Source organism: Cryptomeria japonica, chromosome 5 (genome assembly GCF_030272615.1).
Source record: "Cryptomeria japonica chromosome 5, Sugi_1.0, whole genome shotgun sequence".
In the NCBI taxonomy this organism is placed as follows: domain Eukaryota; kingdom Viridiplantae; phylum Streptophyta; class Pinopsida; order Cupressales; family Cupressaceae; genus Cryptomeria; species Cryptomeria japonica.
The window spans coordinates 131,735,190-131,749,172 of NC_081409.1; the positions used below are offsets into that span (position 1 = coordinate 131,735,190).

A 13,983-nucleotide genomic window follows, 5' to 3' on the forward strand; every position below is an offset into this window, starting at 1 on the left:
TATTTATCCTCACCCACTTGAAACCTTTAATGGTTTCCCTTAAAGTCTTCAAACTTGATGGCTTCCTTCTATAGTCTTCTTAAGCCTTTAATGGTTTCCCTTAAAGTCTTCAAACTTGATGGCTTTAAAGTCTTCAAACTTAATGGCTTCCCTTAAAAGTCTTCTTAAGACTTTAATGGTTTTCCTTAAAGTCTTCAAGCCTTTAATGGTTTCCCTCAAAGTCTTCAAGCATTTTAATGCTTTATCTTCATTTTTTCTCATTTAAATAAATTAATATTTATTTGAATATTTATCCAAATGCAAATTACACCATTTAATTGAAATAAATGATTTTATTTTAATTGAAAATACCAAAATTTCTCCCACTTGCATTTTCCTACAAAATCCACTTGCATGCCTAAACCCCTTCTAGAATTTTCTAATCACTTCTAAATAACCTAACCCCTTCTCTAAACTTTGTCACATTCCTAAGCAAAAGGGAAGTCACTTCTCAAACCCTCAAAGTCTTTGATAACCATTAAAGGCTTTCAACCTTCAACCACTAAATGGCTCAAAGTCTTTGATAACCATTGAAGGCTTTCAACCTTCAACCACTTAATCCCCAAAGTCTCCAATAACCATTAATGGTTACCTCAAACCCTCCCACATGGTTAAAACATTTGTTTTGACTCAACCTCTACCCAACCCAAAGGTCTCATCAGGCCATTAATGCTTTGACCATGATTATCTCTTAAACATTTGCACAAAGGTTTATCCTTGGATTAACTCTTAATCCAGTGGGTAATCTTAATTTGGACTTGACCCTTAGCCTCTAGATAACCATGAGGTTTTCTCAGACCTTTAATACCTCCAACCTCTTCTCTCAACCCAATCCTATGTTGACACTTGTCACCATTTTATTGGTGCCAATTGTGCACATGGATCCCCAACTTTCAAACTTGGCCCTTGATTAAACCATTCAATCTTAACCCTTCATTTCCCCATTTCTTCTATAAATAGAACCCTTCTCCTCAAGCAAAAAGAAGCATTTAGAGTATTGTTGTTATACTGGCATTAGCATAGAGCTTTTTCATAGCATCACTATCTACTCTTGCATAGTATTTGCTTATCATATTCAACCATCTTGAATCTCCATATGGCATCCATGGCTAGTGTTAAAAGCTAAGAGCTACACTCATTTGGGACTTGGAGAGGAGAGGAACAAGGGAGGAGCAACTATGAGCATCTTGATTAGCTATTTTATTCTATGTTTATACGCTTTCTATTTCATGCTTAATATCTCTCTTGACATGCCTGTTTAGGATAATCTTTTGTTGCTAACACTAACGTTTGTTTCTTGTGCTCTTGTGTGTGTTGCCATCAAACAGATTTTCTAATCCTTTTTGCAGAGCATCAGTTTCATTTTCAATAGTATTGTTATCATTTGTATCCTCATCAATGTAGTCACCATTGCTTTCTAAAATATTTGAAAAATGAGAAGCACTTGTTGTTGGAGAGTGAGAGGGAGTGGCTGTAAGTTGTGAATGCTCATCAAACTTCACATCTCTACTAACAAAGACCTTGTTTGTTGTCAAATCATATAACCTATAAGCCTTTGATTCTTCACTATAACCCATAAACAAGCACTTATGACTCTTTGGTTCTAACTTTTTTCTCTTTTCATCAGGAATGTGTGCCCAAGCAATACACCCAAAAACTTTAAAATAACCAATGTGAGGTTTCCTACCACTCCACGCTTCTTCAGGAGTGATATGTGTGAGTTTTTTAGTAGGAATTCTATTTATAATATGTGTAGCACAAGAAACAGCCAAACCCCAAAATTTATTATGTAAACTTTTAAATGCAACATACAACGAGCCATTTCTAAAAGAGTTATATTCATTCATTCAGCCACCCCGTTTTGTTGAGGAGTATAAGGAACTGTTCTTTGCACCTTAATACCATAATTTTCACAAAATGACTCAAATGCATAATTGCAATATTCACCCCCATTATTGGTTCTTAAGCATTTAATTGTTTTCCCACTTTGATTTTCAACTAATACCTTAAACTTCTGAAAAACTTCAAATACTTCATTTTTCCTTTCAAGAAAATAAACCCATACTCTCGTGCTGTAATCATCAATAAAAGTGAGAAGGTACCTGGCACCTGAAAGTGAAGGATAGCCTGGTTCACATAAATCACTATGAATGAGTTGCAAAGGATGATTAGCTCTCCATGCTTTACCTGAATCAAAAGGATCTTGATGATGTTTACCTAACACACAACCTTCAAACACACCTTCACAATCTAACATTTTTGTTAATCCTCTAACCATATCATGTAATTTTCTATAATTTATATGTCCAAGTCTAGCATGCCAAAGTTTTGACATATAATCAGTTTGAGCAATAAAAGCATGAGAGAGTGTGAATTTATCATCAACAAACCCCACAAATTTAAATAGATTCTCTTCATGTCAACTTTACCAATAGCAATTATATTGCTTGGGTTTTTTTCTATCTCTAACAATAACTTGATCAACAGTGACAACAAACTCATATCCAGCTTGAACTATTTTATATACTAAAATAAGATTCACCCCCAATCCTTCAACTAGTAAAAAATTCTTTAAAGATCCATTTGTTACATTAATAGTCCCTGTTCCTAAAATTGGAAGTTTCATTTTATTGCCAATAGAAATCTCTTGATCTAAATTCTCCCCTTCATAAAAATCAATAAACAAAGATCTATCCCCAGTCATGTGAGATGATGCCCCTGAATCTAAAATCCATTCTTTATTAGAATCTGAAGCAAAGTATCCCCCCTTAACACTAGATTTACTCTTGGGTGTAGCAATTACCTCCTCATTTGATTTCTCTTGCCTTTTTAAAGAGATGGCTACGAAGCTATGTTTATCCTTCTTCCCATCCTTAAAAATTTCTTGCTTGGGCTTATATTGTTGTCTTTCATTGTCCCTCTTCTTCAAACAAAATTTCTCCATGTGATTCTCACCTCCACAATACCTACAAATAATGGGTTTTCTTCCAGCTTGTTTTTCTGCACCATCATTTCTAGAAAAAAGGTTAGAACCTTCATTATTTCAAAATTTATTATTTCCTTTCCAATTCTTTTTTCCATCATTTCTAAAAAATTTACTTTTGGCTGTATATGCATGATTCTTTTTAATATGTCCTTCTTTAATAAGTTGAACTTCTTCATCTAAAACAGACTTGCAAAATTGATCAAAAGTTTGTTGGGGGGTATTGGGATTTAGTTGAAGAACCCTTTTCCTTGATTCCTTAAATACCTTATATGGTTGGGGAAGCTTACTTTCAACCATTACAATCAATTGAAAATCTTTTTTGGCATATTCAACACCTATTTTTTTTAGCTGAGCATTTAAAAAGGTAATTTCATTGAAGTAATCAGACATTTTTCCAAAATCAGATGGATCTAAATTCATCATTTTTTCTTCTATACTAAACATGCTAGCAATGTCTGCATCTTTATAATCCTTTTCTAAATTCTCCCACAGCTCTATTAGATTATCGACATCAACAAATCTTCTATTCAGATTGGGGCTCAAAGCTTTACCAATAATACCTCTAGCTTGCTCCAACTTGCATTTCCACAACTCCTTTTCTTTGTCATTTTGTTGAGGTTCTCCAATTTCTTTATTCACTATCTGCCATAAAGCCTTCTCTCTTAGAGCATTTTTGACTGCAATCTTCCAATCTACAAAACCACTTCCATCAAAAATAGGCAAAACTTCATTTGAAGAGCCCATGTTAGCAAATAATCAGCCTTCAAACAGATATTACTCCAGCAATATAACAGCCTTGCAACCAAATATCACTCCAATAATATATCAGCTCTGCAAACAAACCACTTCCAGCAATATCTAGCAATGTTTTTCTAGCTCTGATACCATGTAAAAACAGTCCTAGAAAATAAAAACATAACAGCAACCATAAACAGATAAAAAATAGGGCAAAATAGGGTTAGAAAAGATATATATATTCAATTCAAAAAACTGTGTACAGTGGTTGTCCTCAATCACACATATATATAGCTATTACATCTTTGAAGCCTAGAATCTTCTTGCTTTCTAGAAAACTCTAAACTCTAGAAACTTCTTTTTACAACAGCTCTATTTTTTTAAAAACAGCTCTTGGAAGACTCTAGAAATATTCTATTATTTTCTAGACAATCTAGACAATCTTAATTATTCCTAACATAGATTTTAGCATAATTATTCTACCTACCGAGGACAACCATTTCCGTTTCCAACTCTCCATCTTTCTCATGCAGTTATCCACCAACTTGTTCCAAAATGTAGATTTATTAGTTCCCTCGAATAGGGGGATACCTAAAAAAGTTCTTGGCAATCTCCCCAATTTAATACCCATCTCTCTGGAGATCTCTTTGAACTTCCTTTGATGTATTGAAACAATACATATCTGATTTGTGCCAATTCACTACTAGTCTTGATATGTGATAGTATTTGTCCAGCACTAATCTAGTGGTTATGGCTTCTCCTACTGATGTCGCACCCATAAGAAGGGTGTCATATGTGAACTGTGTATGCGTGATAGCCTCAAACCCTCTTGCACTACTATTATCTTTCCATCTACTTGTCAATATGCTCGTGTTAATCATGTGCCCTAGAGCCTTTGCCATAATGATGAAAAAAAAAAGGTGACAGCAGGCCACCCTACCTAATGCCCCTTGTGGATGAGAAAAAATGTATTACCTTCAACCTCTGGCTCTAATTTTTCATATTTCTATAGAAACGTTTCCTTTACTTGATGATCTTGAATGTCCTCCTTTTGATTCTTTTCAATTATTTATTTATCCTTTCTCAACTACTCTTCTTCCTCTCTAACCTTCATAAAGTACATGTTAAAAGATATTACCCTTTTGAAAGCTTCAGGCTTACTTTAGTATTTTTCAAAGATTTTGATAATCTTTTCATCTTGAGGCATAGTCCTTCCCATCCATTCTAAACATTCACATAACACGTGAGGATATACATTATGTTCATATCCATACGATGGTCAAAGAATGATATGATGTGATTTATACATTTGTTGTGTGGTTCGTGCAATACATGTTGTGCACCCATATATTATCTATGTGATATTCATACTGTGCATATATTCAATTTGAAAACTTATCAATCGGTTCAAACATTGTGAAAAAATATATCAATAATCATAATCGATATCTTCAGCAACAAGAGATATACTCTGATATAATTTTTAACTTAGAATAGTAATATCACAAATATTGCTCTGTATCTCTTCAATTTCAATTCTGATCCAAAAAATTAACAATTTGGATGCCCAAATTCAAACTTCCTCTTGAGAATTCTTGCTAGTTACCACGTGTTATGACAGTTGCCAAAATTCATCATTGAGTTGTCAAATATTCTTCTCCACTTGTAACAATGGAAAATTTCTAATATTCATCATGGAACAAATTTCAATCTAATTTTTATCAATTATCAAATTGGACCAAAAAGCAATCCAAGAGGTCATCGATCATTGATGGACCTCTAAAAACACATAAAATTAAAAGTGCCCGAAATAAAAAAGGAAAGAGACCCATTTGAGGGAATATGCACAACACCATGATTCGAAATAAAATCCCAATTTCATGCATCCAAACAAACTTGGGCAGCATTTGATTTCATAAAAATCATGTTTCTAATTTTTCCAATCATACAATCATCCAAATGAGAAGATTTAAATTTGAAGAATGCTTAAATTCATCCTACAAACCTATTACAACAAACTAGAAAAAATTAATTGAAATCAAGGGAGTAAATTGAGTTCCTAGATTGTAATGATTCTTTTTTCTTGTCAATTAGATGGCTATTCGGATGGCTTTGTGTGTGGGTGGGTGTGGTTCTAGGGCTGACGTGCCCTAGCCTGTGTCTTGCGCTCTGCTTGCTTCGTTCCAGGGGGGTTCTTGCTTGCTAGGGGTCAATTTTTTCTTACCCGTGGTCAGATTTTCTGGGCTGCCACAGGGTTTTCTTGCAACCCTTTTCTTTTTCTTCTGCTTTGGGTTGTCATTGGGGTGTGTGGGGTTTTGGGGTTGGGTTTTCCGTCCCTCTTCTTTTTCTTCTTTTGGTATTTTCTCTGGATCCATGGAGAATAGAGGATTATCCTCTTCTCAAATGGTCTCTGGAGATATGGATATGGCGGATCTGTATCATTTGATGCATGCATATGGAAAGGGACACATTGGTCATTCCCAATCAGGAGTAGGCATCTCTTCTTTGAAAGAGTCTTTTTGCTAAAAAAATTTGAATGGTTGTTCGGAGAGATCCCAAGATCGTCCAGTTCTGGTTATTCAACCCGAGCAAATTTCAGAGGATGTTGAATATTGGTGCAATCATGCTCTCATATGCAAATTCATCGATCTCCGCCTCTCTATACCTACTTTAGAGTCTTGGGCACGCCGTGTCTAGAATCCTGAAGGAGACATGGAGCTACTTATGGCAGCCAATCACTATTTTCTGGTTATTTTTTCCAACGTGGCAGACAGGAACAAGGCTTTTGAGGGTGGCCCTTATTTTTTCAACTAGGTGGGACTCTTTATCAAACCTTGGCATATTGGCTTTAGTTCTGCTGAGGAGTTTCTCTCTCGTGTGCCCATGTGGATCTGATTGCCAAGGATTCCATTGGAATTCTAGAGAGAAGATATTCTTCACTCAATCGCATTGCTTCTTGGTAAACTTGTGGGTTCAGATTCACAAACTCAAGATCGAAAGGTAATTTCCTATGCTCGTATATGTGTAGAGATTGATTTAAATAATCCTTTGCCAAACTCTATGCAAATCTATTTGGGGACATCTTCTTGGATCCAATAGTTGGACTATGAGACCCTGTCATTTAGATGTAGAATTTGTCATGAATATGGTCATTTACAGTGGAGATGTCCCAGAAATAAATCTTCTAAACTAGTTGTTTTCGATCCTCCTCGTTCTGTTCTGGGGAAAGATAAGGAAAGCCCCTATGCCTAATGGTCATGCTGATAAAGATGGCTTCATTCCTATCACACCTGAGAATAAAGACAAGGGAAAGAAGAGAACCTGGTTAGATAGGCAAAATGATGTCACCCTAAATAGGTTTGAGGTTCTAGAGGATTTGGTCCAAGAGGAAGGAGTTCTAGTTGAAATGTCCTTGGGTGCCCAATTTCAGCATGAGGTGTTGGATGGGGATTCCAAGAAAGAGGGTTGAGCCCTATCTTTGGAAAATCAACAGGATGTTCAAATGGTTACGGATTTGCCTTCCCATGTTCAGGACAAAGAGATCTTAGTAAGTCACAGGTTCTTGAAGGTGCATTGGTCATGGCATCTACTCCTCCTTCCACTATAGTGGCCTTAGGTTCAATGAAGAGTAACAAAGCCCCACATGTTTCAGGCTTGTAGCAGAAGACCCTCAAAAAGGGTTCTTTAGATAAACCTTTAAGGAGTGGATGAAAAACGGATCAGGAAAAGGTTAATCTTATTGGTGATACTTTGGTTGAGTCGGGGTTGGTGAAGCCCATTGATTCCCACTTCTCTCAACCACATAAATGATTGTGCTCTCATGGAATGTAAGGGGGTTGAACAACATCCCTAGACAAAAAGGTTGTTTGCAGATTAATTGACTCTGAGTCTCCTGATGTTGTTTTTATTCAGGAAACCAAGCTTTCAGTGGATGGTTTGGCCAGTTGTGCTTTGCGTGTCTAGCCCCAGGGCCTTTGGCAGGGAGTGAGCTCTCATGGCAGTTCAGGGGGGGTTGCTTGCTCTAGAACTCGAGGAAAGTTTCCCCTTTGTGGTGGTTTTCTAGTAGGTCTTCCATTTCTATGGTCGCTTCTAGCTTTGAGACTGGAGAAAGATGCCTCATCTCTAATATTTATGCTCCTACTGATCTTGTGGGTAAGTCTCATCTTTGGGCTCACATCAATCTTGTTTGGGCTCGGGATCCTTTTCTCCCCTAGATTTTGGTTGGAGATTTTAATGTCATTACTAGTTTGGAGGAAAAGCGAGGTGGGTTATTCAGGCTTGAACCTTCCTCAAATTTACTCAGAGATAATATTGGTCTCTTGAATCTCATTGATGTGAAGCCAATTAATTGTGTCTTTACATGGAATAATAGGAGGAGTGGTGTTGAGGCTATCTCTAAAAGGCCTGATAGATTTTTGGTTTCCTGCTATTGGGTGCATGATAGGTGGTCCACCAGCTCAGACATTCCTGATTCAAGGGGTTCTAATCATTGGCCTATTAAGATTTCAATTACCTCTTTTAGAACCTCAAAAAATCCCTTTTTCAAATTTCAATTGATGTGGCTTCGTGATCAGCCACTGAGGGATCTTATGGTTGACTGGAGGGTGCCTACCCATAGGTGGGCTATGTACTCCTTTGGGAAGAGATTACAACATGTAAAAAACAGGATGAAGAGGTGGAATAAACAATGTTTTGGGAACCTGCATAGACACAAGATGGTAGCTCAATCCAAGTTGGATGAGGTTATGCATCAAATTAGGGATCAAAGGATGATTGTGGAGCTCAGTATGGTTGAGTCCCTTGCTCTAAAGGACTTAGAAGACTGGGAGTTGCATGAGGAGATTTACTAGAAAAATGTGGATTGGCTCCAAGAAGGTGATAGAAATACTACTTTTTTCATAATTTTGTTAAGGCTCGGAGATATGGCAACTCTATTACCTCTCTCATTTCTTCAGAAGGGGTTCATCTTTCATCTAAAGAAGAAATTACTATGGGAGCTGTCAATTTTTTTTCTAATTTGTTTACCAAAGAGGATCTTGAAGCTATGGTGGAAGAGAGGACCATCTTGAACTATATTCCCCCTCTTGTCTCTATTGAAATGAATGATGCTCTCTTGTTCCCCATTTTGTTGTCTAAACTTGAGGGGGTTGTGTTTCAAATGAAAAAAGGCAAGGCTCCTAGCCCTAACAGGTTTCCTATTAAAAATTTTCAAGAATTTTGGGAGATTATAGTATGATCTTCTATATGTGGTTCAAGAATCTCATAGGAATAAACAAATGCTCAAATCTATGAATTATACCTTCTTGGCTCTCATTCCTAAGAAGGAGGGGGCTAATAGCTTGGATCAGTATAGGCCTATTGCTTTATGTAATGTTGTCTACAAGATAATCACTAAATTGATTGTTGAATGACTCAAACCTCTCCTCTGCACTTTGGTTTCTAAGAAGAAAGGTGGTTTCATTGATCGAAGACATATCCTTGATGGATTTGTGATAGCAATGGAGTCTATTCACTCAATGGCTTCCTCTAAGGAGAATTGCTATGTTTATTAAACTTGACATGGCCAAAGCTTATAATAGGGTGAGTTGGGATTTCTTACAGAAGATCCTTTTGGCTTTTGGTTTTGGAGAAGAGTGGGTGAATTGTGTTCTTAGTTGTGTGACTTCTACCTCTTTCTCAGTTCTTATTAATGGAGAACCCTCAGAATTATTTAGTGCTTCGTGAGGCCTTCGACAAGGGGACCCTTTATCTCTATATTTATTTATTCTCATGGCTGAAGGTCTTGGCAGATTTCTCACTTCCCAGGTGAGACATGGTCTTATTTAGGGTTGGAGTTGGAGTAATTCTCTACCTCCCTACTCTCATCTTTAGTTTGTGGATGACACAGGTTTGATGGGTAGGGCCAGAATCAATGAGGCAGTGAATTTCAAGAGAGCTTTGGATATCTATTGCAAAGCCTCGGGTCAGAAAATTAATAAAGATAAATCATCCATATGTTTCTTTAATACCCCTCAGATTATTCAGAATAGGATTGCCAGGATCCTCATATTTCAGACGGAGTCCCTTCCTTTGTTGTACCTCGGGATTCCTTTAGATTTCGGGGTTCAACGTAGAGATTTTTGGCAAGGAATTTTAGATAAATTTCGTTGTAAGGTTAATCATTGGACTTATAGGTGGTTATCCTCTACTAGAAGAGTGATTCTTCTAAAGACTATGGTGCAAGCGCTTCCCATTTATAGGTGTTTTGTGCAGGCTCCCCCCTCCAGCTTTGTGAGAGAGTTCAATGCTCTTTCCCATCAATTTCTTTGGTTTGGTAGTTTTCTTTCTTCTAAGTGGAGTTTAGTTAAATGGGACTCTATTTGTAGACTGAGACATGCTAGGGGTCTTGGCCTCAGATCTATTGCTTTGGTTAGCAAGGCCTTGGTGGCTAAGTTGTATTGGAGGTGGTGTAATAGTCAAGATCAGGATTGGGCCAAGATTTTAACCAACAAGTATCTCCCTGGTGCTAATGATCATGAGGTGCCTCATTTTAGTTTAGTTGGCAGGGGCTCTTGTATTTGGGATACTCTTAAAAAAGGTGCCCAACTTATTAAAGATGGCCTTTTCTGGATTTGTAATAGAAGCTCTGAAGCTATTTTTTGGCAGGACTCTTAGGATGGTCACCCTCCTATTTTGTCTAGTTATCCACAGCTTCAGCCTCTTTGTAACATTTTCATTGATGTTGGATGGGTTAAGGTGGAGAATTTTAAAACAGTTAGGTGCATTGGACAAGTTGAGGTGACTTGTTGGAAGGATCCTCTTGAATGGCCCTTCGGTGGTTCAGATGAAGTTCGTGTGGTGTTGGTTAATATCTTGGAGGGTAGGTTATGTAGTTCCCTCAAGGAGAGAGATATTTTGGCTTGGGGTCCTAATCCAAAAGGCAAGTTTTTTGTTGGTGAAGGTTATGATCAGCTTGATAGGCATTTACATGGCCTGACGGATGTTCCCTGGTGGAAGAAGGTTTGGAATAGCTTCTCTTGGATGAAATGTAATTTCTTCTTATGGCTGGTTGCTCAGAGGAAATATCTCACATGGGAGAATCTTCATAAGAGAGGCTTCCAAGGACCATCTATTTGTTATCGTTGTATGCATAATGAGGAAGACTGCTCTCCCTTGTTTTTTCTATGCCCTTTCTCTAGGGAGATTTGGCACAAGTGGTGGGAGGCTTGGCAACATGCTTGTTTTCATGCTACCTCCTTAATTGAATTTTGGGATAGCCTGGGCAGAGCCCCCGCAAAAACCTCTTTTCTTCAAGTGGCCTGGTCTATTGGGCCAACCCTTATTATCTGGAATTTGTGGTTGGAAAGGAATCAGAGGTTCTTTTGTGATTCACATATAGGGAGTCCTTAGTTGTGGCAAAAGATAGTTAATAGGCTTCAGGAGACAACCTCGGCTGAGTGCAATTTGTCTAAAAATATTGATCCGAGTGATTATGCTATTGTAAGGAATATGCAATTGGAAAACATTAAAATGGACTATGTTGCTGGAAATAGATCTCGACATGCAAAGCAGTGGATAAGTAGAGATGGAAGGTGGATTCCCCCTCCTGTGGGAATCTTAAAAATTAATACAGATGGCTTTTCTCATGGGAGTCATGGACATGCAGGTATTGGAGGTATAGGTAGAGGTGATGATGGTTGTGCAATGTTTTTCTTCTCTATTTATATTGGGCAGCACTCTAACAATCTTATGGAGGCCCTAGCTATTAAGATTGTTGTTGAGCGAGGTTGTTCTTTAGGATGGAGGAAGATTATTTATGAATCAGATTCTCAGATTGTTGTGGCATGTTGAACAAACAAAATTTGAATGATTTGAGTTCGTAATTAGCTTCTGTGGTCAGATAGATTTTACAACTGTGTAATACATTGGAATTTGTCTCCTTTTGTCATATTCCCAGGGAGTGGAATAGAGTGCTTGATTGTTTGTCCAAGTGGGCTTTAGAGAATGTTGATGGTTGGGATTTTAGTGGAAGGAATGGTCTACCTCTTGATTATCTTGAAACTTTAGACAGGTTAATGCTAGAAGATAGGATGATGCAAGAGTACCCAATGGTGTAGGATCAATTTCCCTTTTATGTTTGTTTCATTTTCATAGTCATTTTTGAGGCCCTTCGAGGCTTCGGATGAACCTATTTTTTGATGTATTTTTTACAACATCATCTTTTTGAGGGCTTTCCGAAAAGGTATTATCATTGGAAATCCAAAGATCGGATCAATTGTTATGGTCACTGGACTTGTAGTGGTGGTGTTGGTGGTTCTTTTAGGATCCTTTTAGTTTTTGTTGTTGTCTTGGTGGGCCTAAGGCCTGTTCTTTGCAATTTTATGATTTTTGAATCAATCTTTACCCCTTTTTTCCAAAAAAAAATTGAGTTCCTACATCAAATTTGATTAGAACTTCAAATTGAAAATGCTAACCACACACACCAAAATAGGGTGAATCTTTTGGACAGCCAATAGCATCTTCCAACACAATTCTTTTGAGAATCTATCAACAAATATCCACCCAATAAATCTCCAAAACTTATCAATTCAAATTCACGATGTAGGGTTTTTTTTTAGAGGCAGAATGAGAGAAAAATAAATGTAAAAATGAACAATTTTCCCCTATAAAACCTAATTAGCTTTATGCTAATAAAATAACTAAATGAATAATAATTAAATAGAACTTTAATTCCCACATTCATAGACTTGCTCCCATCAAATTCATAATAAAATGAATATACAAAAGCCCCATAAAAATATTCCAAAAACACCAAATAACCATTAAACAATTAAAAATCATCTCAACATTAAATAACTTAAAATTTAAAATTTAAATACTCAAAAGTCCAAATTTAACCCCCAAAATTCACCCATAAGCCTAATTGGGCAAATTCCAATTAAAGCGAATACTCATAAGGCATATTTTACAATTAAATATTAACTTAGCTCAACAATATTAATATATTCATATTAAATGACGACAAATCACAATTGACTAACTATGCACAAACAGTCTTTACAGGTCTCACACAAATGTGCATTAGGATAATCAAACTTTACCAAAATAGTAACTGGAGGTGTAACCTCATATAATTAGGCAAATCATCCAAATTAGGAATGATGTCTAGGGCTAGGTAACATTAACGACTAATGTACTATCTCTTGTAACCACCGTCAAGGATATAGGCATGCTTATACCTATGGAGTCAAGTGGAGTCGATGCCCTATACATGCATTTACCAAAATACAACAAATACATGTGCATATATACATATATAATATAATTGTTCAAATGCATAAATAATCATTCCCAAATCAGGGTCACATAATACATCATTAGTAACATAATATCTCATCAATCAAGATAACATAATTAATTTGAATATACTGAACTACTACATCTAGCATGAACATCATCAATCACGACTATAAGCATTTGATCTCATAAAATATGATTTATTACTTTTCAACTTAAACAGTAATATATTTTTGAATGCAATAACTATAACCACATAGTTAATCTATTTCAAACATCATAGGCACAATGGTTCTCACAACTAGGAACAAGAAGGTAAGCATTTATCTCAAAGAAACCACGTAATCAAGACCATGATGAAGAAACCCAACACATCACTAGTCTAAAACAATCAAAAAACATATATTGAAACATAGCATAAGATAAGCACTCAAGGTCACATACTGCAACAATGAAGCATCTAGAACAAGATCAAAGCACCACAAAATGATCTACATCCAAATTGCAAATGGTGCAATCCATAGGCACAATACCAAATCCACATCAAAAATTATGCAATGTGGAAGAGAAAACGAGAGGGGCATTACAAGAATGCTTACTAGGAGCCATATGAGAGAAAAGAAGAGAAGAGTCATGACTTCTTGGTCTAGTAAGGGTTGCTTACTATGAGTCATGTTAGAGAAATAAGATTCAAACATGTCTATCAAGGTGTGTTATTCTAGCTAACTCCTACAAAAGATTGAAAAGAGAAACCTTGGTTTACTAGATAATCAAACAAAAAGCAACTTCAAAATGGGTGTTATAGCATGCACCAAACACAAAGATTACAAAATAAAGCTTCAGCTTGCTAGGTAATTTGAAAATGTGATTGCAAAATGGATGTTGCAATGTGCACTAAGCATATCATATGTGTGATCAAAGTGTACAAACCAAGCTTCATGGTGTGA

The 13,983-nt window shown here is 36.6% G+C and overlaps 1 protein-coding gene across 1 annotated transcript; it reads right to left on the minus strand.

The window, feature by feature from the left end:
• Positions 1 to 2,464: 2,464 nt before the first annotated feature.
• LOC131076652 (uncharacterized) lies at positions 2,465 to 3,769 on the minus strand. Its single transcript, XM_058013952.2, has 2 exons — positions 3,139 to 3,769; positions 2,465 to 3,039 (listed from the first exon to the last, which is right to left on the minus strand). Exons 1-2 carry the CDS (start codon positions 3,767 to 3,769, stop codon positions 2,465 to 2,467), a joined length of 1,206 nt encoding a protein of 401 aa, XP_057869935.2.
• Positions 3,770 to 13,983: the final 10,214 nt, after the last annotated feature.